At 38.8% G+C, this 21214-nt stretch overlaps 1 protein-coding gene and 1 pseudogene across 16 annotated transcripts in view; one reads left to right on the top strand and one right to left on the bottom strand.

The window, feature by feature from the left end:
• Positions 1–2923: 2923 nt before the first annotated feature.
• DTWD2 (DTW domain containing 2) overlaps positions 2924–21214 on the top strand; it is a 1117698-nt gene continuing 1099407 nt past the window's right edge. For all 16 annotated transcript variants that reach the window (XR_014838614.1, XR_014838622.1, XR_014838613.1 and 13 more), the window contains exon 1: positions 2924–3250. Coding sequence is in view for 4 of the 16 variants with exons in the window: in XM_085014346.1 (XP_084870472.1) it covers positions 3033–3250 (218 nt within the window). In the remaining 12 variants the exon portion in view is untranslated. The remainder of the gene's footprint in view (positions 3251–21214) is intronic.
• Positions 19221–19310, bottom strand: LOC146405702 (U6 spliceosomal RNA; annotated as a pseudogene).

Raw genomic sequence — 21214 nt, 5'->3', positions numbered from 1 at the left:
ACAACTTGAATGATGAACAAGGAAATGGATTCTCCCTTAAAGCCTCCAAAGGACTGCAGCCTGCCACTACCTAGATTTTACCCCTAGGACATCTTGTCAGATTTCTGACAATAGAACTGTAAGATCTTAAATACTGTTTTAAGCCACTAAATATGTGGTAGTTTGTTATGGCAGCAATAGAAAACTAAAACAGCAAGGAATGTTCTGTCCTTACTTCATTTAAATCAAAGTTTATTAAATACTGAATCCTATTTTGTTGGGCTGGCAGGGTATTCAGTTCCAGACATTACTAAGATTCCTTTCCCTACAGGGGACATGCATGGTCACAAGGATCTTATTATCATGGACCAAGATATCAGAGAGTCCTCTTAAGACATTCTGTTATTATTTGCTATCAGTGAGATGCCTGGTCCCATATATTCTGGTGGCAGCAACAGGATTTCACAAAGCTGGGAGACCTGGGGTCTAGAGTTCATCTTCTGTAGGCATATAGGAAGACATCCCCTCATTCCTCCAGTCTGGATGTTGTATCAATCCTGGGCGCCTGTGGGAGTCAGGTGGGGTTTCCATTACGCTTTGTTCCCTTCCTAATTAGGGAAAATATTCCTTCTGTTTCTGCTTTTACTCCAAGCACACTCTCACCCTTAACCCATCTGTGCACACACATCAGAACTCTCTAATCTGTTTTTACCTCTCAAACTCCCTTAGGCAAAGAAGCACAATGGTCTGGTTACTAGGAGCTGAGAGATAAATTGAGTATAAATTAACATTTCAGTAGATTATTCTGCAGTATTAATACACTGGTAAGTTGGTTATATGCCTTGAAGGAACTTTTGCTTGCCTTCTTAGTGTCTTGGTATTTCTCAGAGGTGCGGTAGTGGTCCTTATTTTGATACCAGGGTCTATCCCAAGCTGGTAACCTCACAAGAAGTACCAGCTGACTAGGTGAGACATTTCCTCAGGCTTCTCAAGGTCAAGGTTCATAAACCTGGATACTGGGTGAATACCTTGCTTTGAGGAAAATGACTCTTTTCTCCCAACTCTGGCTGAATCCTTCCAGCATGGGAGCCTGTCTTTCTTTTTCTTTTTTTCCTCTTTCTCTCTGTCTTTTTAAGGCCTCACCCTGGACGTTTCCAAGCAAGGGGTCGAATGGGAGCTATAGCCACTGGCTTACACCGCAGCCCTAGCAACGCCAGATCAGAGCCATGTCTGTGACCTACACCACAGCTCACAGCAATGCCGGATCCTTAAGCCACAGAGCAAAGTCAGGAATCCAACCTGTGTCCTCATGGATGCTAGTCAGATTTGTATCTGCTGAGCCATGACGAGAACTCCAGCATGAGTGTTTTGTTGATTCTGGTCAACCTTGGGAAGAATGGACTATAGAGAAGTAAGAATGGAGCAGGGGACCACTTATGTGCCTATGGCAATGTTCTAGGCAAGAGATGACGGGGGCTTAAATCAGGCAGAAGTAGCAAGAGAAGATAAACAGTTGGATTTTGAATACTTTGATGGGTGGAGCCAATGGTCTAATGTGGGGTGTTAAAAGAGAAAGCCAACTGTAAACTGGCTTGTTAGGACTCATCTGCCCTCACATAACTCATACTTGGGATCTAGAAGGATCTTAAATGACTTGATATTATTTCATTTCTTGAGGTTAGAGACAAGAGTTTAAAGTGTGTCACATGAAAATTTAATTTTTGTAGTTAAAGTGTTGGTTCTCCAACCTAAATCTGCAACCATATTTCTTTATTTTCTGATTCAGTTCCTTTTCTGCAGTCTCTGGCATTTCATCATCTCCCAATTACAACTGGGATTAAGTTCCAGTTTTTTTTTCTTCCATCCAACATCAATGATAAGGCAGGATTTTCAGTCTTTTTCTACCCTCCCTTAGCATACCCCAAGTAGATTACAGGTGCCATTTCCAGGGGAAAAGAATGAAGGATAGTTGAAAACAATAGCCCTACATTCATGCAGGCTTGAATTTAAAATGACTAAAAAACTGATAGTGAGATAAACATTTTAAGAAATGCAATAATGCTCTATTACTGTTAGTGATAAATAGGTTTTGTTTTAATTATTCATAGTTCTAGAATCAAGATAACTATGATTGCAAAACTTAACTCTGATGACTGGTGAAAACTTTTAATATTTTGTTTAAAATGCTGAACGTCGGTAGAAGTAACAAAGTGTTAAGTGAAAAGAATCAGCACCTATTTCAGGGCAAGCAGCATTTCCACTTTTATTCTAAAATGGATTTCATTTTGGCTTTTAAAAAACTGCTGGCTCTATTGCTGTTTTCCAGAGCTGTAAAAACTTAGGCAAGGTAGTTATCTGTTTCTTTCTTTTTTCTCATCCATGAAATCTCAGCTCTCTTATTGCCTCTTGATCTTAGGAGCCTCGGACAACTGAAAAACCACACTTAAAGAAATGTTTAGCGTCGTGTAAAAACAGCATGACTGATTATGAGTAGAAATACCAAGAAGATACAGGACATAGGTCCTTGCCTTTCTAGAGCAAGAAATTCTCATTAAAAGGACCAGTAGTGAATCAAAATCCAGTCAGTACAACCTCTCCTCCTTTGTTGGCCTGCAACAATGGCTCATCCCCTGTTGGAAATGCTGGGTGCACTCACCCACCTAATTACTGAACTGCCATCCTAGGGTGGAAAATGCTGAATTCAATTTTATTTTCATTTTTAAAGGTGTGAAATTAAGGAAAGTACCATCAGGTTTGCTGCCTGGGTGTTTTCAGAGGAGAACCTTTTACCTGCCCCAGAGAAGCCTTCCTAATCTCTCCGGCTCCCCGGGACAAACCACACTTCCCTTCCGGGTTCTAGGTGAACCATCCCACTGACACACACCAATGGGCTCGCTTCTTCTCCGCTGCGGGGCGGGACCTCCTGCCTGGGCTCCGCGTACGTGGCGAGAGTGCGTGGGGCCGCGCGGCGCGGGCCGGTTTCTCTAGGGTGTGGCGCCCTCCGGCGGCAGGGGGACCTCAATGTGACTGCCAGACACGAGCGCCCGCCCGCCATGGATCCGCAGGAAGAAGCGCGAACATCCAGGGACCCCCTCGAGCGGTCGCCTGGGGTCCCGAAGTCTCAGACACCCGACGAAGAGGAGCGGCGGGGAGGGGGAACAGCGCCAGCGGCGGCTGTCTTGGACGCAGAGGCAGACGGCGCCAGTGTGGACGGACTGTGGGAACTGCCAGTGGAGCCGGCCAAACGGAGGCCCGAATGCAGCCGCTGCAGGTGACCGCCAGGCGGGGGGCGGGACTGAGGCGGGCGGCAGACTTGGCAAGGCGCGGGCGGGTGGTGGAAGCTGCAGCGCCCTCTGACGGGAAGGCGGCCGCTGGGGCTCCAGCCCCGGGGGGCTCTGGCTCTGGCATCTCTGTGCTTGGGGTGGTAGGTTCCGTTGGTTGACCTTGGAATCACTGTGAAATCCCCGTCACAGTTCTTTAGTAAGAAGCCATTTACCCAGGTTTAGGATTATTTAGACTTACTTCCTGTAAGACGCTCAACAAGTCACGGGATGAGCAGGCATAAGTTCCTCTGTCAAGAAACTGGAGCGTCTTGGATAATATTTGTAAAAACACGTTTACGTTTGAGTGAATTAGTCATCTTACAGTAAAAAACAAAAGAAAACCATAAAGTGGATTAGAGAGACACAGTCAAGGTGGCTGTTACCTTAATTGAGATTGTATTCAGAATTCCTGAAGAAGTATTTATTGAGCACCTCCTGTGTGTCAGGCACTGTGCTAGGTTCCCAGAAATGCGATGGATAAAACAGACGTTGTCTGTGCGCACTAGGGCACTTGCAGTCTAATGAGACAGTTTATTAAGCAACACCAACAATTAACATTACTTGCCTGATTACGTACTTTTTAGGATACCTCATTGTGCCGGTGTACTTTGAGTATTGTGAGGATTGCTTTCTCTGCCTGTTTGAATCTCTTGCTACATAGGTATATGCTATTATCTTAACCTCCTGGGTGTTCAGGATCATTTCCCTTGATTGATGAAGGCCTCCATCTATCATCTGTTCTCTTCACACTTTTAACTGTTAGATAGTGTCTCTATTTCCTCATCTGGGAATCACTCTGTGATTTGTCCTCAGATTGTACAGTGCTCTGAAATAGTTCTCCGTAAAGTCACCATTAACTTTGAGATGAAATCTAATGGATCTTATGTTCACTTAAAAAAGAGACTATAGTTGATTTACAGTGTTGTGCCAATTTCTGCTGTGCAGCAAAGTAACCCAGTCATGCATATATGTACACACACACACACACACACACACACACATTCCTCTCTTATATTATCTTCCATCATGTTCTATCCCAAGAGACTAGATCTAGTTCCCTGTGCTGTACAGTAGGACCTCATTCCTTATCCATTCTAAATGTTATAGTTTGTATCTACTAACTCCAAACTCCCAGTCCATCCCACTCATTTCCTCCCCCCTTGGCAGCCACAAGTCTGCTCTCTACGTATGCAAGTCTGTTTCTGTTCTATAGGTAGGTTCATTTCTGCTGCATTTTAGATTCCATGTATAAGTGATAACACATGGTATTTGTCTCTTTCTGACTTACTTCACTTAGTATGTGAAATATCTAGTTGCTTTCATGTTGTTGCAAATGGCATTTTTTTATGGCTGAGTAGTATTCCATTGTATATAGTACTGCATTTTCTTAATCCATTCATCTGTCAGTGGAAATTTAGGTTGTTTCCATGTCTTGGCTATTGTGAATAGTGCTGCAGTGAACACAGGGGTGCATGTATCCTTTTGAATGAAAGTTTTGTCCAAATATATGCCCTGGAATGGGATTGCTAGATCATATTGTAGTTCTATATTTAGTTTTCTGGGGAACCTCCACACTTTTCCATAGTGGTTGTACAATTTACATTCCCACCAATAATGTAGGAGGGTATCCTTTTCTCCACACTATCTTCAGCATTTGTTATTTGTAGACTTATTAATGATGGCCATTCTGACTGGTGTGAGATGGTACTTCATGGTAGTATTGATTTTTATTTCTCTAATAATTAGTGGTATTGAGCATCTTTTCATATGCCTACTGGCCATCCATATGTCCTCTTTGGAGAAATGTCTTTAGGTCTTCTGCCCATTTTTTCCGTTGGGTTGTTTGGTTTTGTTGTTGTTGTTGAGTGTATGAGTTGTTTGTATATTTTGGAGATTAAAGCCCTTGTTGGCTGCATCATTTTCGACTGTTTTCTCACATTCCATAGGCTGTCTTTTCATTTTATTTATGGTGTCCTTTGCTGTGCAAAAGCTTGTAAGTTTGATTAGGTCTGATTTGTTTATTTTTATTTTTATTTTTATTTCTATTGCCTTGGGAGACTGATCTAAGAAAATATTTGTATGGTTGATGTCAGAGAATGTTTTGCCTATATTCTTTTCTAGGAGTTTTTTGGTGTCATGTCTTACATTTAAATCTTTAAGCCATTTTGAGTTTATTTTTGTGCATAGTGTGAGAGTGTATCCTAGTTTCATTGATTTACATGCAGCTGTCCATTTTCCCCAGTACCACTTTCTGAAGAGACTGTCTTCCTTCCATTTTATATTTTTACTTCCTTGCTTCCTACGTTCTCTTCTAATCCCATACATTGCCCACATGTGATCTTAACGAATTTTCATGGGTGAGATCAGACCTTTTTCCTGAGCAGGAGATCTATGCATTCATTTAATCATTGTTTACTATATGCCTTGCTACTTACTGCTAATATGGTTGAATCGTCATCTGCATAAAAGGTTCAGTCTGGGGAGTTCCTGTCATGGCTCAAGGGAAATGAGTCTGACTACTAACCATGAGGATGCAGGTTTGATTCCTGGCCTCCATCATTGGGTTAGGGATCTGGCATCGCCATCAGCTGTGGTGTAGGTTGCAGACACGGCTCAGATTTGGAGTTGCTGTGGTTGTGGCATAGGCCAGTGGGTATAGCTCTCATTTGACCCCTAGCCTGGGAACCTCCATATGTTGCAGGTGCAGCCCTAGAAAGACACACACACACACACACACACAAAATAAATTAAAAAAGGTCATTCTGTTTTGGATACAGATAATAAACTGGTTAACAAGCAACCAGATTGTAGCAATGAAGAAGTAGGATAATGTGTTAGAAAACAGCAGGTTGGGGGAATTCTCTGTGGCTCAGTGGGATGAGGATCAGGCTTTGTCACTGCTGTGGTGCGGGTTTGATTCCTGGCCTGGGAACTTCCTCGTGCTGCGGGCACAGGAAAAACAACAACAACAACAACAAAAACAAAACAAAACAAAACAAAAAGCAGAATGATGTCAGGAAAGATGTTTGACGAGAAAGCATTTACACTGAGATTTGCAAGATGAGCAGGAGCCAACCAAGAGAAAAGTGGCATGAAGGGGAACAGAAGGAAAGACTGGTTAAATGTCTTCACCATTTGTGTGCTTGGAGTATCCTACCATGGCTATTTTGACCTTTTACCTGGGCTAAGTTGTAAGTCCTCAGAGGAAGGATATTGAGTGTAAGGATCTTTTTATATTTTCTGAAAGTACTGTGTGTAGTAGACACTCAGTAGACCTTTGAGAAGGGTGAATAATTTGTGTCTAGAAAAGACTATGTTGGAGCAGAAAGTGTGTGTGATACAATTTATTTAAATAAGTTGTCTGAAGTTAGGACACTTTAAAATGCTGTGAAGGGGGTCTCAACAAGATGCTGGAAGAAAAATGTTTCAAATAGAAATCCAGAGCTAAGTTATGCCAGCTTTATCATGTAGTTTTTAGTCTACTCAGAACTGCTAGTTAATTACTTTAAAAATTAGTCTTCTGTGTTTAGCAAAGAGTTATAATTTTTCTGATCTTTACTTCCCTGCCCCATTAATAGACTTTATTTTTCCAAGCAGTCTTAATTTACAACAAAGTGAGGGGAAGGTACAGAGATTTTCCATATACCCTTTGCCTCCACACATGCATAGCTTCCCCATTATCAGTATCCCTCACCAGAGTAGTGCATTTGTTACAGTTGATGAACTCCATTGACAAATTACTGTCATTCAAGGTCCATGATTTACATAGTGCTACCACGAACATTGGTTTACAAATATCTATTCTAATTCCTGCTTTTATTTCTTTTGGGTAGATACTTGGGAGTGGAGTTGCTGCAGGCTTTATGGTGATTGCCCTGAGAAGGATCAAATCAACTGTGTCAGGGAGTTTGAGCCTAAAACACTAGAACCCAACAGACCAGTCAGTGAAGTGTTTTTATATTAGAGTGGAGGTTGCAGTTTGACTTCTGTAGGCGGCTCTTAGCTGTTGTAATTTGTACTTTATTTTATTAAGAAGAATGCCAACTGGATGGTGATATAGTGGTAACAGGCTTGATTAGGAAGAGTTAAGGTCTCATTCCAGTAAAGATGCTAGACATCTTAATTATACTGTATATCTTCTGTGGATAATCTTGCCTGATGACAAGGGTTAGAAACCACTTGCAAATCATTAGTCATAAGAGTAATGAAATGATGTCTAAGTACGGAGTGTATTTTAATCTGTCTGCGGTAGACAGCAGGGAGAACATGTATGCAGTCTGACTCAGGCCTGAGACAGAATTTTTTTGCTCTCCAGTGCTTTCTTCTCTCCAAAGTTGTAAGGATTTTAATAAACTATATCAATATATTTAGCACCTGTTTATTACAAACCAATCATCTTCAGCTTACCCACCAGGCCTAGGTGTTTTCTATGTATTTATTTATTTATTTCTAATAACAGCATTCTAGAGTTTGTGATATCATTAGCTTTTCATTTTTTTTTTTTTTTTTTTCTTTTTGGGGCCGAACTTGCAGCATATGGATGTTCTAAGGCTAGGGGTCAAACTGAAGCTGCAGTTGTTGGTCTATGCCACAGCCACAACAAAGCGGGATCCTAGCCATGTCTATGACCTATAGCACAGCCCACGGCAACACTGGATCCTTAAGCTACTGAGTGAGGCCAGTGATTGAACTGCTACCCTCATTGATACTAGTCAGGTTTGTTACCGCTGAGTCATAGTGGGAACGCCTTCTTCAGCTTTTTTTCAGATGTATATATATTTTTGTCATTAGCTTTTAAATGATGTGGAGGTACAGGTAACAATCAAAAAGCAGATTTGAGTCTCCAGCTCCGGTCCACTTAACTCCCAGGCTCTTGCAAACACTTGACTGCTTTATACTTCCATGCTTGCTGAAGAAGCCATATAATTTTCTTTGCAGAGTCAGTGTAGTCACTGGTTGAGGTAGAGCAACTAAAACTGCAGGATCAGCTTTGATTTTCATACTTTTAAAGCTGAAGTATGCTTACTTCAAGCTTAGTAACAAAATCATGGACTTTAGTATTCTTTAAATCCTTTTTTTTACACAAATTGAGATATAATTGGTATATAATATTAATAAGTTTAAAGTGTATGGTCTGTTGATGTGCTGCATTTATATATTGCAATATGATTAACCACTGGTAGTAATTAGCTATTGTCTCCTAATTATCATTTCTTTTTTTGTGTGTGTGTGTGCTGAGAAGATTTAAGATGTAGTTTGTTAGCAAGTTTGAAGTATTGTTGACTATGATCAGCGTGCTCTGCATTTGATCTCCATTGTTTACTCATCTTCTAGGTCCAAGTTTGTACCTTTTTATTTTTTTTTTAATGGCTGCAGCTGTGGCATATGGAAGTTCCTAGGCTAAGGGTTGAATTGGAAATGCAGTTGTGGCCTATGCTACAGCTATAGCAACATGGGATCCGGGCCGCATCTGCAACCTACACTGCAGCTTGCAGCAACGCCGAATCTTTAACCCACTGAGCAGGGCTACGGATTGAAGCAGCATCCTCACAGAGACAATGTTGGGTCCTTAACCCCCTGAGTCACAATGGGAACTCCCAAGTTTGTTCCTTTTAACAACATCTAGCTCCTTAATTCCATGTCTTAACCTTTTCTGTATCCTTTAGGCTTAGATATTCTGGGGAAAAAATGATGGAGCTAAAACTATGAAAAAGCGAAGCAAGGGAAGCCTACAGATGTGTTAGAAGAATAGTATAAGCTGGCATATACTATTTATATACTATACTATATATACTATATACTATTTATACTGGCAAGTAGTATAAACTGGCAGCCCACAGATGTTTTGTTTAAAGTTATATTTTACCAGGTTTAAAATTAGTTCCTAATAGTAAAAAATCAAAATGTTTTACATCAAAATCCAGATATCTGGTTTCTTTGAGAATTGGAGATTTAGCAGCTTGTAGGCCGTCTTCCTGAACAGTAGTTGGCTGAGCTGAGTATTGGCTGTGCCTTTAGACTGGGTGTGATGTGTCCAGGTTATCCTTGCTCCCAGTCATTCCTGCTTATTCGTCTGTGATTAACTACCTGCTCCTCATAGGCATTTGCTTTTTGGTTCTGGATCTCATGTATGTTATTGTGGGCTGGGTAGCAGGGTAAATTGGTGAAGAATCATAATTCCTAAGGCAGGGAATTCCTGTTGTGGCACAGTGGAAATGAATCTGACTAATATCCATGAGGATGTAGGTTCGCTCCTTGTCCTCGCACAGTGGGTTAAGAATCCAGTGTTGCTGTGAGCTGTGGTGTAGGTCACAGAAGTACCTCGGATCTGGTGTCGCTGTGGCTGTGGTGTAGGTCGGCAGCAAGTTTGACCCCTAGCCTGGGAACTTCCATATGCCACAGGTGTGGCCCTAAAAAAAAAAAAAAAAAAAAAAAAAAGCAAAAACATAATTCCTGAGGCAGTTAATTTATAATAATTGAGATTATTCAGTTGGTATCAACACTTATAATTAGAAAACTGTTTGGATAAATTTAAAATAAATGAAATTATTGGTGATAATTTTCAAGGTAAATATTTAGATAATCTGGAAGTTTAACTCTTTATGCATATAAAACATATTGGATTCCTAAGACAAAATTAAGTTAATTTGTTATTTATTGTTAATATATAAAATATGTTTATTCTTTGAACTGCTTCATTCCTAATATGTGTAGGAAGGTGATTTACAAATTACTGTGCAAGCTAATCATATATTCAAAGTTGAGCAAAGATGCTTGAGAGGGACTTTTTTTTCCTTAATCTTAATTAAGTCTCCAAAGAGGAGTGACCAATTTTAAGAAACCACATTAGAGTTTTTTGAATGTTTGATTTATTTTCCCTCAAGAAAAATAAGAACATTATCATTACCCTCTGATAGAGGTTTTCTTCAAAGAACATCAAAGCATATTAATTTTTTAAGTACATTTACATTTGTCGCAAATTAATAATTCATAGTTCTGCTAGTACTTAGGTAGTAAGAAAATATATTCCAAAATAGTCGTCTAATGTTTGTTTTTTTGTTTATTTTTAAAAAATATGCAATGCATTTTATTTTCTTCCAGTTTTGTTGAGATATAATTGACATATAGCACTGTATAAATTTCAAGTGTACCATATAATGATTTGACTTACATACATCGTGAAATAGTCACAGTAAGTTTCGTGAACATCCATCATCTCAATGGATACAAAAGAAAAGAAAAAGAAAAAATTTTTTCCCGTGATGAGAACTCTTAAGATTTGCTTTATTAACAACTTTCCTGTATAATATATAGCAGTGTTAATTATATTAATTATGTTGTACACATCCTTATTTATCTTATAACTGGAAGTTTCTGCCTTTGACCACCTTCATCCAATTCCCTTTCCCATGACTCCTTACCTCTGTAACCACAAATCTGATCTTTTTTTTTGTAAATTTGTTTTTTGAAGTATAATTGATGTACAACACTATAATAGTTTCTAGTTCACAAATACCAATTTGATGCTTCTGTACATTGTATCATTCTATACAGAAAATGATCACCAGGATAAGTCTAGTTCCCATTGTCACTATATAAAGATATTACTTGTTAACTATACCTCACACTGTATGTTTCATATGTGTGAAAGATTTATTTTATAACTGGATGTGTATACCTCATTTATTATTATTGTTATTATTATTACTGCTATTTTGCTTGTATTTATTTATTTATTTATTTGCCATTTCTAGGGCAGCTCCCTCGCGGCATAGGGAGGTTCCCAGGCTAGGGGTCGAATTGGAGCTGTAGCTGCCAGCCTACAGCACAGCCACAGCAACGTGGGATCCGAGCTGAGTCTGCAACCTACACTATAGCTCATGGCAACGCCAGATAGATCCTTAACCCACTGAGCAAGACCAGGGATCGAACCCTCAACCTCATGATTCCTAGTCGGATTCGTTAACCACTGAGCCACGACGGGAACTTAGTACAATAATCCATCCCTGTTGCTGCAAATGGCATTATTTTGTTCTTTTTTTATGGCCAAGTAGTATTCATATATACATATGAGTATACATGAAATAGCAAAGACATGGAAGCACACACACACACACACACACACACACACATATATATATATACACCATATCGTCTTTATTCACTCCGCTGTTGATGGACATTTAGATTGCTTCCGTGTTTTTGCTATTGTAAATAATGCTTCAGTGAACATTACAGCGCATGTTTCTTTTCAATTGATGTCTTTCTCCAGATTTATGCTCCAGAATGGGATTTCTGGATCATTACATAGTTCTATATTTAGTTTTTTAAGGAACCTCCACACTGCTATCCAAGGTGGTTGCACCAGCCTACCTTCTCAGTGTAGAATATGCTTTATGCCTAGTGAGATTAACTGGAATCACTTGGTGAAAGTGGTGTCTTCTGGGTTTTTCTACTGTAAAGTTACCCTCCCCCCCCCCCTTTGCAGTAAATAAATATCTTGCTAGGGGAGGAGGAATTTGAGACTATGCAAATATCCTGATTTTCCTCAAATTTTTATTTATTTATTTATATTTTGTCTTTTTAGGGCCACATACACGGCATATGGAGGTTCCCAGGCTAGGGTTGAGTGGGAGCTGTAGCTGCCTGCCTACACCACAGCCACAGACACTCCAGATCTGAGCTGTGTCTGCGACCTACACCACAGCTGATGGGAGCGCCAGATCTTTAACCCATTGAGTGAGGCCAGGGTCAAACCTGTGTCCTCATGGATACTAGTCATATTCACTTCTGCTGAGCCACTGTGTGAACTCCCTGATTTTTCACAAATTTCTTCAAACCAATTTTCCCTCCATTAGTTGATATGGCTAGCAACGATTGCTGTGGTATTCTAATACTTATTTTCTGTTTTCTCCATTCTTCTTACATTTATTTATTTTTTTCTTTTTAGGGCTGCACCTGTGGCATATGGAAGTTCCCAGGCTGGGGTAGAATAGAAGCAGCAGCTGCCGGCCTATGCTGTAGTCACCCCGGATCTGAGCTGCGTCTGAGATCTACACAACAGCTCACAGGAATGCAGGATCCTCAATCCACTAAGTGAGGTCAGGGATCCAACCCACATCCTCATAGATACTAGTCAGGTTCTTAACCTGCTGAGCTACAGCAGGAACTCTTCTTAAATTTATTGATTGGAATTTTCTGTATGAAAGGGCTGCCTCTTCTAATTTATTTATTTTTTTGTCTTTTTGCCTTTTCTAGGGCTGCTCCTGTGGCATATGGAGGTTCCCAGGCTAGGGGTCGAATTGGAGCTGCAGCCGCCTGCCTACGCCAGAGCCACAGCAACATGGGATCCGAGCCGCGTCTGTAACCTACACCACAGCTCACGGCAATGCTGGATCCTTAACCCACTGAGCAAGGCCAGGTATTGAACCTGCAATCTCATGGTTCCTAGTCAGATTCGTTAACCACTGTGCCACGAAGGGAACTCCATGCCTCTTCTAATTTATTTATTCAGTTTACTTACATCTGTATGTAATCATTGATATTTGTTTTATTCTCTGGGTTATAATTTGGTACTCTTACTATTTATTTTGGTACTGATATTTTTCCTCTTGGGCAGTTGGGAGCTCTTTCAAGGTTGGCCCCTGGATACTTTGAATATGCTTATTCTCTTTTGAGGACTTAACCTTTCTGGCACCATAAAATTGGTCCAGATTCATTTTGTATTTTCTCCATCTCAGACCTAGAATCAACCACTTCTCAATGAAGCCCTGGTTTATTCGTGAATGGTATTAGAAACTAAGACCTGGGCTTTAGGTTTGTTCATTGCTACTAGGATGTCCATATTATCAGCAGATGGAGCTAGGATATTTATGTACATTTACTGACCCATGCTTGGTTTACATCTGTTATTTATATCTGAATCTGTGTATGTATATAAATATATGTGTATGTATATCCATAGGTATGTGTATATGTATGATTGACTCTGTGTACATACACATACACAAACACTTGTGCGTTCCACCTAATACCATAGGGTTCTAGCCCTCCTCTTTTCTTGGTTTGTAACTTCTTTTTTTGACAGTGAGAAACTCAGCTGTCGTTATCTATATCTATAGCATATTATTTATTCCACCTTCATATAAAGTTGTTTCAGAATTGCTAACTCGTACCCTTGTTAGTGATTGACTTAATTTGTAATTCTGGAAAACTATTGGGGAAGGCAGATTCTAATGATGACTAGTTTATTAATTTAATTAACTCATTAATTTTTTTTATAGTTCCTGATATTTTCCTTCCATAATTATTTTTGAATTTGTCTTACATAATGTGTGCACTAAAGAGATAATACTGATGTTGTAGCATATCAGTAAGTACTTTGTGTATGATCAAAAGAAAAAGATAATTACTCTTTTTTTTTTTTGCCTTTTCTAGGGCCGCTCCCTTGGCATATGGAGGTTTCCAGGCTAGGAGTCTAATTGGAGCTGTAGCTGCCAGCCTACGCCAGAGCCATAGCAACGTGGGATCCGAGCCGCATCTGTAACCTACACTACAGCTCACGGCAACGCCGGATCCTTAACCCACTGAGCAAGGCCAGGGATCGAACCCTCAACCTCATGGTTCCTAGTTGGATGCGTTAACCACGGGAACTCCTCTATGACTAGGACTTTTTAAACTTGAACAGCCTTCTTTTGAGGTTTATTCTTGTATGTCTGTGAAAGTGGTAGAGAAACAGCCCAATCTAGCTGTATAACTAGTATTAAAGTAACCTTATGGCCAGGGTACCAAGGAATGCCAGTGACTGCTCCCAAACGATAGTCTTTCACTGAGCTGGGTACTAGGGGTATAAAAGTGAATGAAACTTAGCTGTTAGCATCAAGCAGTTTTAAGGGGGAAACGCACATGTAAGACAGTTGTAATTGTATCATGAGTAGAATTTTAGGAGGACAGAGGTGGGAGAGACTACCTGCAGCTCCACAGTGAAGGTGGTGTTTAAACTATTTTTTTTTTTTTTCCTTTTTTGGCTGCCCTTGTGGCATTTTTAGTTACTTGGACAGGGAGCAGATCTGAGCCACTGCTGTGACCCACGCTGTAACTGTGGAAACCCTGGATCCTTTACCCCACTGTACCAGGCCAGGGATTGAACCTGCATCCTACACTGCAGAGACACCACCCATTCTGCTGCGACATAGTGGGAACTCCTGTACTACTCTTTAGTATCTGGATTTTCTCAATGCCATTGCTCTGCCCTGAATTTTTACAGTCCTGTAATAATTGAAGTAGTTTTCCATCCTTCATTTTGTCATCTATCCAGTTTCCTTTCAACAGAGTTCACTAGATTTTAACAGTTCTGCTTATTTTATTCCTTTCCTGGAGATCTCCCATGTTTATATTTTAGGTAAAGATTACTAATTGTCCAGACTTAAGTGTGACATGCAGAGCCTTGGAGGTCAAACCTTAACCTGTCTTGCTTGGTCTTTCCTTCTACTATATGCATCACATACCCTCTTCTCCACTTATGCGGAACCATTCCCTAAAACAGGTGTTTTTTTTTTTTTTTTATGTTTTGCTGTTTGCATCTGTTCTGTTATTCTGTGTATTGAATGCTCCTCCTTCATCTGTGTTGTCTGAAATCCTACTCTATTCCAAGGTCTAACTCAAATACTACGTATTTCATGAAAGCATTTCTCATCCTTCCATCTTCCAAGTTTGAATTTTTTGTTAGTTAAAATATAATTGACTTTCAGTATTATATTAGTTTCAGGTGTACAATATAGTGATTTGGTAATTTTATACATTACAAAATGATTGCCCGGATAATTCTAGTTACCATCTGTCACCGTAAAAAGATATTACAATATTATTGACTATATATTCCCTTTGCTGTACATTACAACTCTGTGACATTTATTTTACTGAAAATTTGTACCACTTAATCTCCCTCACTTATTTCACTCAACCTCCCACCCTTTTGGTAATCTCCCTTCTGATAATCACCAGATCGTTCTCTATATCTATGAGTATGTTTTTGTTTTGCTTTGCTTTGTTTTATTTTTTGGACTCTATATGTAAGTGAAATTTATGTGGTATTTGTCTTTCTTTGTATGGCTTTTTTCACTTAGCATTATACTGTCTAGGTCCATCTGTGTTTTCACAAATGGCACTTTTTTTATAGATGAATAATATTCATATATATATATATATATATATATATATATATATTCCACATCTTCTTTAATCATTCATCTATCTGTGGACACCTAGGTTGCTTCAGTATCTTGGCAATTGTAAGTAGTGCTGAATGGGCATTGGTGTACATATGTCTTTTCGAATTAGTATTTTTGTTTTTTTTTACATTTTATTTATTTTTTATTATAGTTGATTTACAGTGTTGTGCCATTTTCTGCTGTGTAGCATAGTGACCCAGTCATACATACATATACATTCTTTTTCTCATACTGTCTTACATCATGTCCTGTCCTAAGTGATTGAATATAGTTCCTTGTGCTATACGGTAGGACCTCATTGCTTATCCATTTTAAATGTAATAATTTGCATCTGCCAACCCCACATTGCCCCCTTCATCCTTCTCTCCCTCCTCCCGCTTGGCAACCACAAATCTGTTCTCCATGTCTGTGAGTCTGTTTCTGTTCTGTGGATAGGTTCAGTCGTACCACATTTTAGATTCTACATAAAAATGATATCATATAGTATCTGTCTTTCTCTTTCTGACTTACTTCACTTAATATGGGAATCTCTAGTTGCATCCATGTTGCTGCAGATGGCATTATTTCATTTTTTTATGATTGAGTGATTGAGTAGTATTCCATTGTGTATATGTACTACATCTTAATCCATTCATCTTTGATGGACATTTAGCTTATTTCTATGTCTCGGCTATTGTGAATAGTGCTACTATGAACATATGCGTGCATGTATCTTTTTGAATTGTAGTTTTGTTTTGATATGTGCCCAGGAGTGGGATTCCTGGATCATGTGGTAGTCCTACATTTACTTTTCTGAGAAAACTTTATACTGTTTTCCATAGTGATTATACCAGTTTACATTCCTACAAACAGTGTAAGAGGGTTCCCTTTTCACCACCCCCTCTCCAGCATTTGTTATTTGTAGACTTATTAATGATGACCATTCTGACTGGTGTGAGGTGGTACTTCATTCATTGTAGTTTTGATCTGCATTTCACTGATAGTTAGCGATGTTGAGCATCTTTTCATGTGCCTACTGGCCATCCTTATGTCCTCATTGGAGAAATCTCTATTTCGGTCTCCTGCCCATTTTTTGATTGGGTTGTTTATTTTTTTGCTGTTGAGTTGTATAGTTGTTTGTATATACAGCTTTGTTGGTTGCATCGTTTGCTCCCATGCCATACATTATCTTTTTGTTTTGTTTATGGTTTCCTTTGCTGTGCAAAAGCTTGTAAGTTTAATTAGGTACTATTTTTTTCATTATAATGATTTTTATTTTTTCCATTATAGCTGGTTTACAGTATTCTGTCAATTTTCTACTGTACAGAAAGGTGACCTAGTCACACATGCATGTATACATTCTTTTTTCTTACATTATCATGCTGCATCATAAGTGACTAGACATAGTTCCCAGTGCTATACAGCAGGATCTCAGTGTTCATCCATTCCAAAGGCAACAGTTTGCATCTATTAACCCCAAATTCCGAATCCATCTTACTCCCACCCCCTTGGCAACCAAAAATCTCTTCTCCACGTCCATGATTTTCTTTTCCGTGGCGAGGTTCATTTGTGCTGTATATTAGATCCCAGATATAAGTGATATCATATGGTATTTGTCTTTCTCTTTTTTTTTTTTTTTTTTTTTTTTTTTTTGTCTTTTTTTTGCTATTTCTTGGGCAGCTCCCACGGCATATGGAGGTTCCCAGGCTAGGGGGCTGAATCAGAGCTGCAGCCACCGGCCTATGCCAGAGCCACAGCAATGCAGGATCTGAGCCGAGTCTGCAACCTACACCACAGCTCACGGCAACGCCGGATCGTTAACCCACTGAGCAAGGGCAGGGACCGAACCCGCACCCTCATGGTTTCTAGTCGAATTCGTTAACCACTGCGCCATGACGGGAACTCCTGTCTTTCTCTTTCTGACTTAACTTCACTCAGTATGAGAGTCTCTAGGTCCACCCATGGTGCTGCAAATGGCATTATTTCATTCTTTTTTATGGTTGAGTAGTATTCTGTTGTGTATATATACCATATCTTCCTAATCCAATCATCTCTTGAAGGACATTTAGGTTGTTTCCATGTCTTGGCTATTGTGAATAGTGCTGCAGTGAACATGTGGGTGCGTGTGTCTTTTTCAGGAAAAGTTTTGTCTGGATATACACCCAAGAGTGGGATTGCTGGATCATGTGGTAGTTCTATGTACAAATTTCTAAGGTACCTTCGTACTGTTCTCCATAGTGACTGTACCAGCTTATATTCCCACAGTGCAGGAGGGTTCCCTTTTCTCCACACCCCTTCCAGCACTTGTTATTTGTGGACTTATTAATGACGGACATTCTGACTGGTGTGAGGTGGTACCTCATGATAGTTTTGATTTGCATTTCTGTAATAATCAGTGATGCCGAGCATTTTTCCACATACTTGTTGGCCATCTGTATATCTTCTTCGGAAAAATGTGTATTCAGGTCTTTTGCCCATTTTTCCATTGGATGGTTGGCTTTTTTGCTGTTGAATTGTAACCTTGTAAGTTTAATCACATACTATTTACTTATTTATTTTTTTTGTCTTTGTCTTTTTGCCTTTTTCTAGGGCCACACCTGTGGCATATGGAGGTTTCCAGGCTAGAGGTCTAATTGGAGCTGTAGCCGCTAGCCTATGCCAGAGCCACAGCAACGAGGGATCCGAGCTGCGTCTGCAACCTACACCACAGCTCACAGCAATGCTGGATCCTTCACCCACTGAGCAAGGCCAGGGATCGAACCTGCAACCTCATGGTTCCTAGTCGGATTCGTTAACCACTGAGCCACGATGGGAACGCCTAGGTACTATGTTTAAAAATTTTTTTTTCCTTTTTTTTTCTTTCTTTTTAAGGCTGCACCTGTGGCATATGGAAATTCCCAGGCTCGGGGTCAAATCAGGGCTGCAGCTGCCAACTTATGCCACAGCCACAGCAACACCAGATCCGAGATAGATTTGTGAACTGCATAGCAGCTTGTGGCAATGTTGGATCCATAACCCATTGAGCAAGACCATGGATTGAACCAGCACCCTCACAGAGACTATGTCGAGTTCTTAACCCACTGAGCCACAGTGGAAACTCCCAATTTGTTTTTTTTGTTTTGTTTTGTTTTTATTTTTATTGCCTTGGAGACTGACAAGAAAACATTGTTATGATTTATGCCAGAGAATGTTTTGCCTATGATTTCTTCTTGGATTTCATGGTTTCATGTCTTATGTTTGTCTTTAAGCCATTTTAAGTTTATTTTTGTGCATGGTGTGAGGGTGAGTTCTAACTTCATTGTTGGACATGTAGCTGTCCAGTTTTCACAGCACCACTTGCCAAAAGACTATCTTTTTTTGCATTGTATATAAATATTTACCTCCTTTGTCAAAGATTGATTAATCTTAGGTGTGTGAGTTTCTTTCTGTGCTCTCTGTTCTGGTCTATTGATCCATATGTCTGTTTTTGTACAAATACCACACTGTTTTGATTACTGTAGGTTTGTAGTATTGTCTGAAGTATGGGAGAGTTTTTTTCCCCTCATAATTGATTTGGCAATTCTGGGTCTTTTATGGTTCCAAATAAATTTTAGGATTATTTGTTCTAGTTCTGTGAAAAATGTCACTGGTAATTTCATAAAGATTGCATTAATTCTGTAGATTGCTTTGGTTAGTATGGCCATTTAAACAATGTTAATTCTTCTGATCCAGGAGCTTGGGATAACTTTTCATTTTTTTGAGCAGGGACCATGCTAATCTTTGTTTTGTTCCAATTTTAGTGTATGTGCTGCTAAAGCTCTCTCTCTCTTTTATCAAAGAAAATTCTTAATTCTATTTTGTTCTTTTGAAGAAATGGACATTTATATAAATTTAGAGGAATAGTTCCTTAATCAGCTATTCAAAAATCTATATTTTAAAATATAGACAGTTTTTAGGCAAAGGAAAGGAGAAGGAAAAATAAACAAAATGAAAATGTTTCCAAGTAACATGGTTCCTTTATCTATGCTATTTTTTTTTTTTTTTTGTAAAGTATCTCTACTGAGGTCCTTGGGATAACTTTAACCTTTGACTCCCTGCTTGTCAGGATGGCCATTCATGCTGTTTCTTTTAGTTGGTCAATGGATAAAGAGTATAAAATTCTGCTACACATGGACCTGGAGTCTTACTTTGATGAATCGTGTGGATAGTCTTTGCTCATTCAATCACTATAAATTCAGTATGCAATAAAGGCACAGCTTGAGTTATAGAAAAATAATTAAATTATTACCTCTAGAATTTATAGTGAATTGAGTGAAAACATGTTTGTGTAACTAATATTTAAGACAAATTATGAAAGTATAAAATAACAGTTTCCAGAAAAAAAGTGATTAACTTGATACTGAGAAAGATTTTTTTTTCCTCCATGCCAACAGCATATGGAAGTTCCTCGACCAGGAATCGAACCCAGGCAGGCCCCTGTAGTGACATCACCAGATCCTTAACTTAACCTGCTGCATATTTTTTATATTTGTTTGTATTTCTGTAGAAGAGGACAAAGGAAATAGTAGGATACTGACTATAGATGCTAACTTTATGATAAGATTCCCAGCCTTAGTTGATCTGTCACTTTGTCATTGCAGCTGTGGTAGGGGCTTTTATATAGCTGCTGTATATAGTCATCTCTCTGTATACAGGCTTTTGTTTTCCAAGCATCTGGCTCCTCTTGAAGGCTTCTTTAGTTATAATGACACCTATTAATTTTTTTTTCTTAATTATAGATCCTGTAATTAAGATCAAGCTTATCTTTAGGCCAGTGGTCTGTAATTATTTTGTAATTATCTTGGTATTATATACCATAGTTGGTTAAAAAATTTAGGATGTAATTCTAATAGGTGTACATATTTCTGTGATATATACATTTATCATAAACTAATGAAAATATGCCTCATAAAACATGAACAAAGATAAAAAGAAGGAGATAATGGTGAAATAAACTATTTAAAAATGTCTTGCTAATTTTGGAGTCCTACTTTTATTATTTATTATTTTTGATGCATAATATATACTTACAGTGAGGTCTGTGACTGTAATTTTGTGATAGTAAAATCTGATTTTACAATTCAAATGATCTTTATAATTTCTACTTTCTAAAATTATTGTAATATATGATTGTATTTCTTAACTCTAATAAAGAGTTTGAAATAGGAGTTAAGAAGGAAAGAGCTCTGCCATATACTTGTTCGTTTGTGTAATTTGAATTTCCTCAATATAGATTCTCTGTGGGTATGTACAGTTTCTTTGTGGGTGCTGTTGTTAATACTTCATTAACTCCTACTTTTCTATTAGAATACTACATATCCTGACACATAACCATGTGATATACCATCCATAGAGGGAGTATTATTCTATATACCAAATATTATTAATGTTTAATTATAAATAGATGTTATAGTATTTTCTTTTTGCAGTCCATTGAGATATTGTACTTAACTCACTTTGGAGACTGCTGTTTTAGGTATGTATGCCCTCTGGGGCACAGATTTCTTCAAGTCTTATCTAAAGATATTTATTCTCCTTATAGAGTTACTTCCTCTCCTATAACAGTGTTTCCCCTCCCCAAGCCTTTACTCAGGAGGCATTTATAAAATAAAATAATGTACTGGTAAAAACAGTCTAGGGGGTCATGAGAATTTCATTGTTATTTACACTTGAAGCAGACAGACA

This window comes from Sus scrofa, chromosome 2 (assembly GCF_054392235.1).
Source record: "Sus scrofa isolate SSC_HxYL_T2T_F1_AM1 chromosome 2, Sscrofa_HxYL_maternal_Yorkshire_Landrace_v2.0, whole genome shotgun sequence".
NCBI classification, from domain to species: domain Eukaryota; kingdom Metazoa; phylum Chordata; class Mammalia; order Artiodactyla; family Suidae; genus Sus; species Sus scrofa.
Note: the sequence above shows the minus strand (reverse complement) of the source record. Positions and strands in the feature narration are given on the sequence as shown.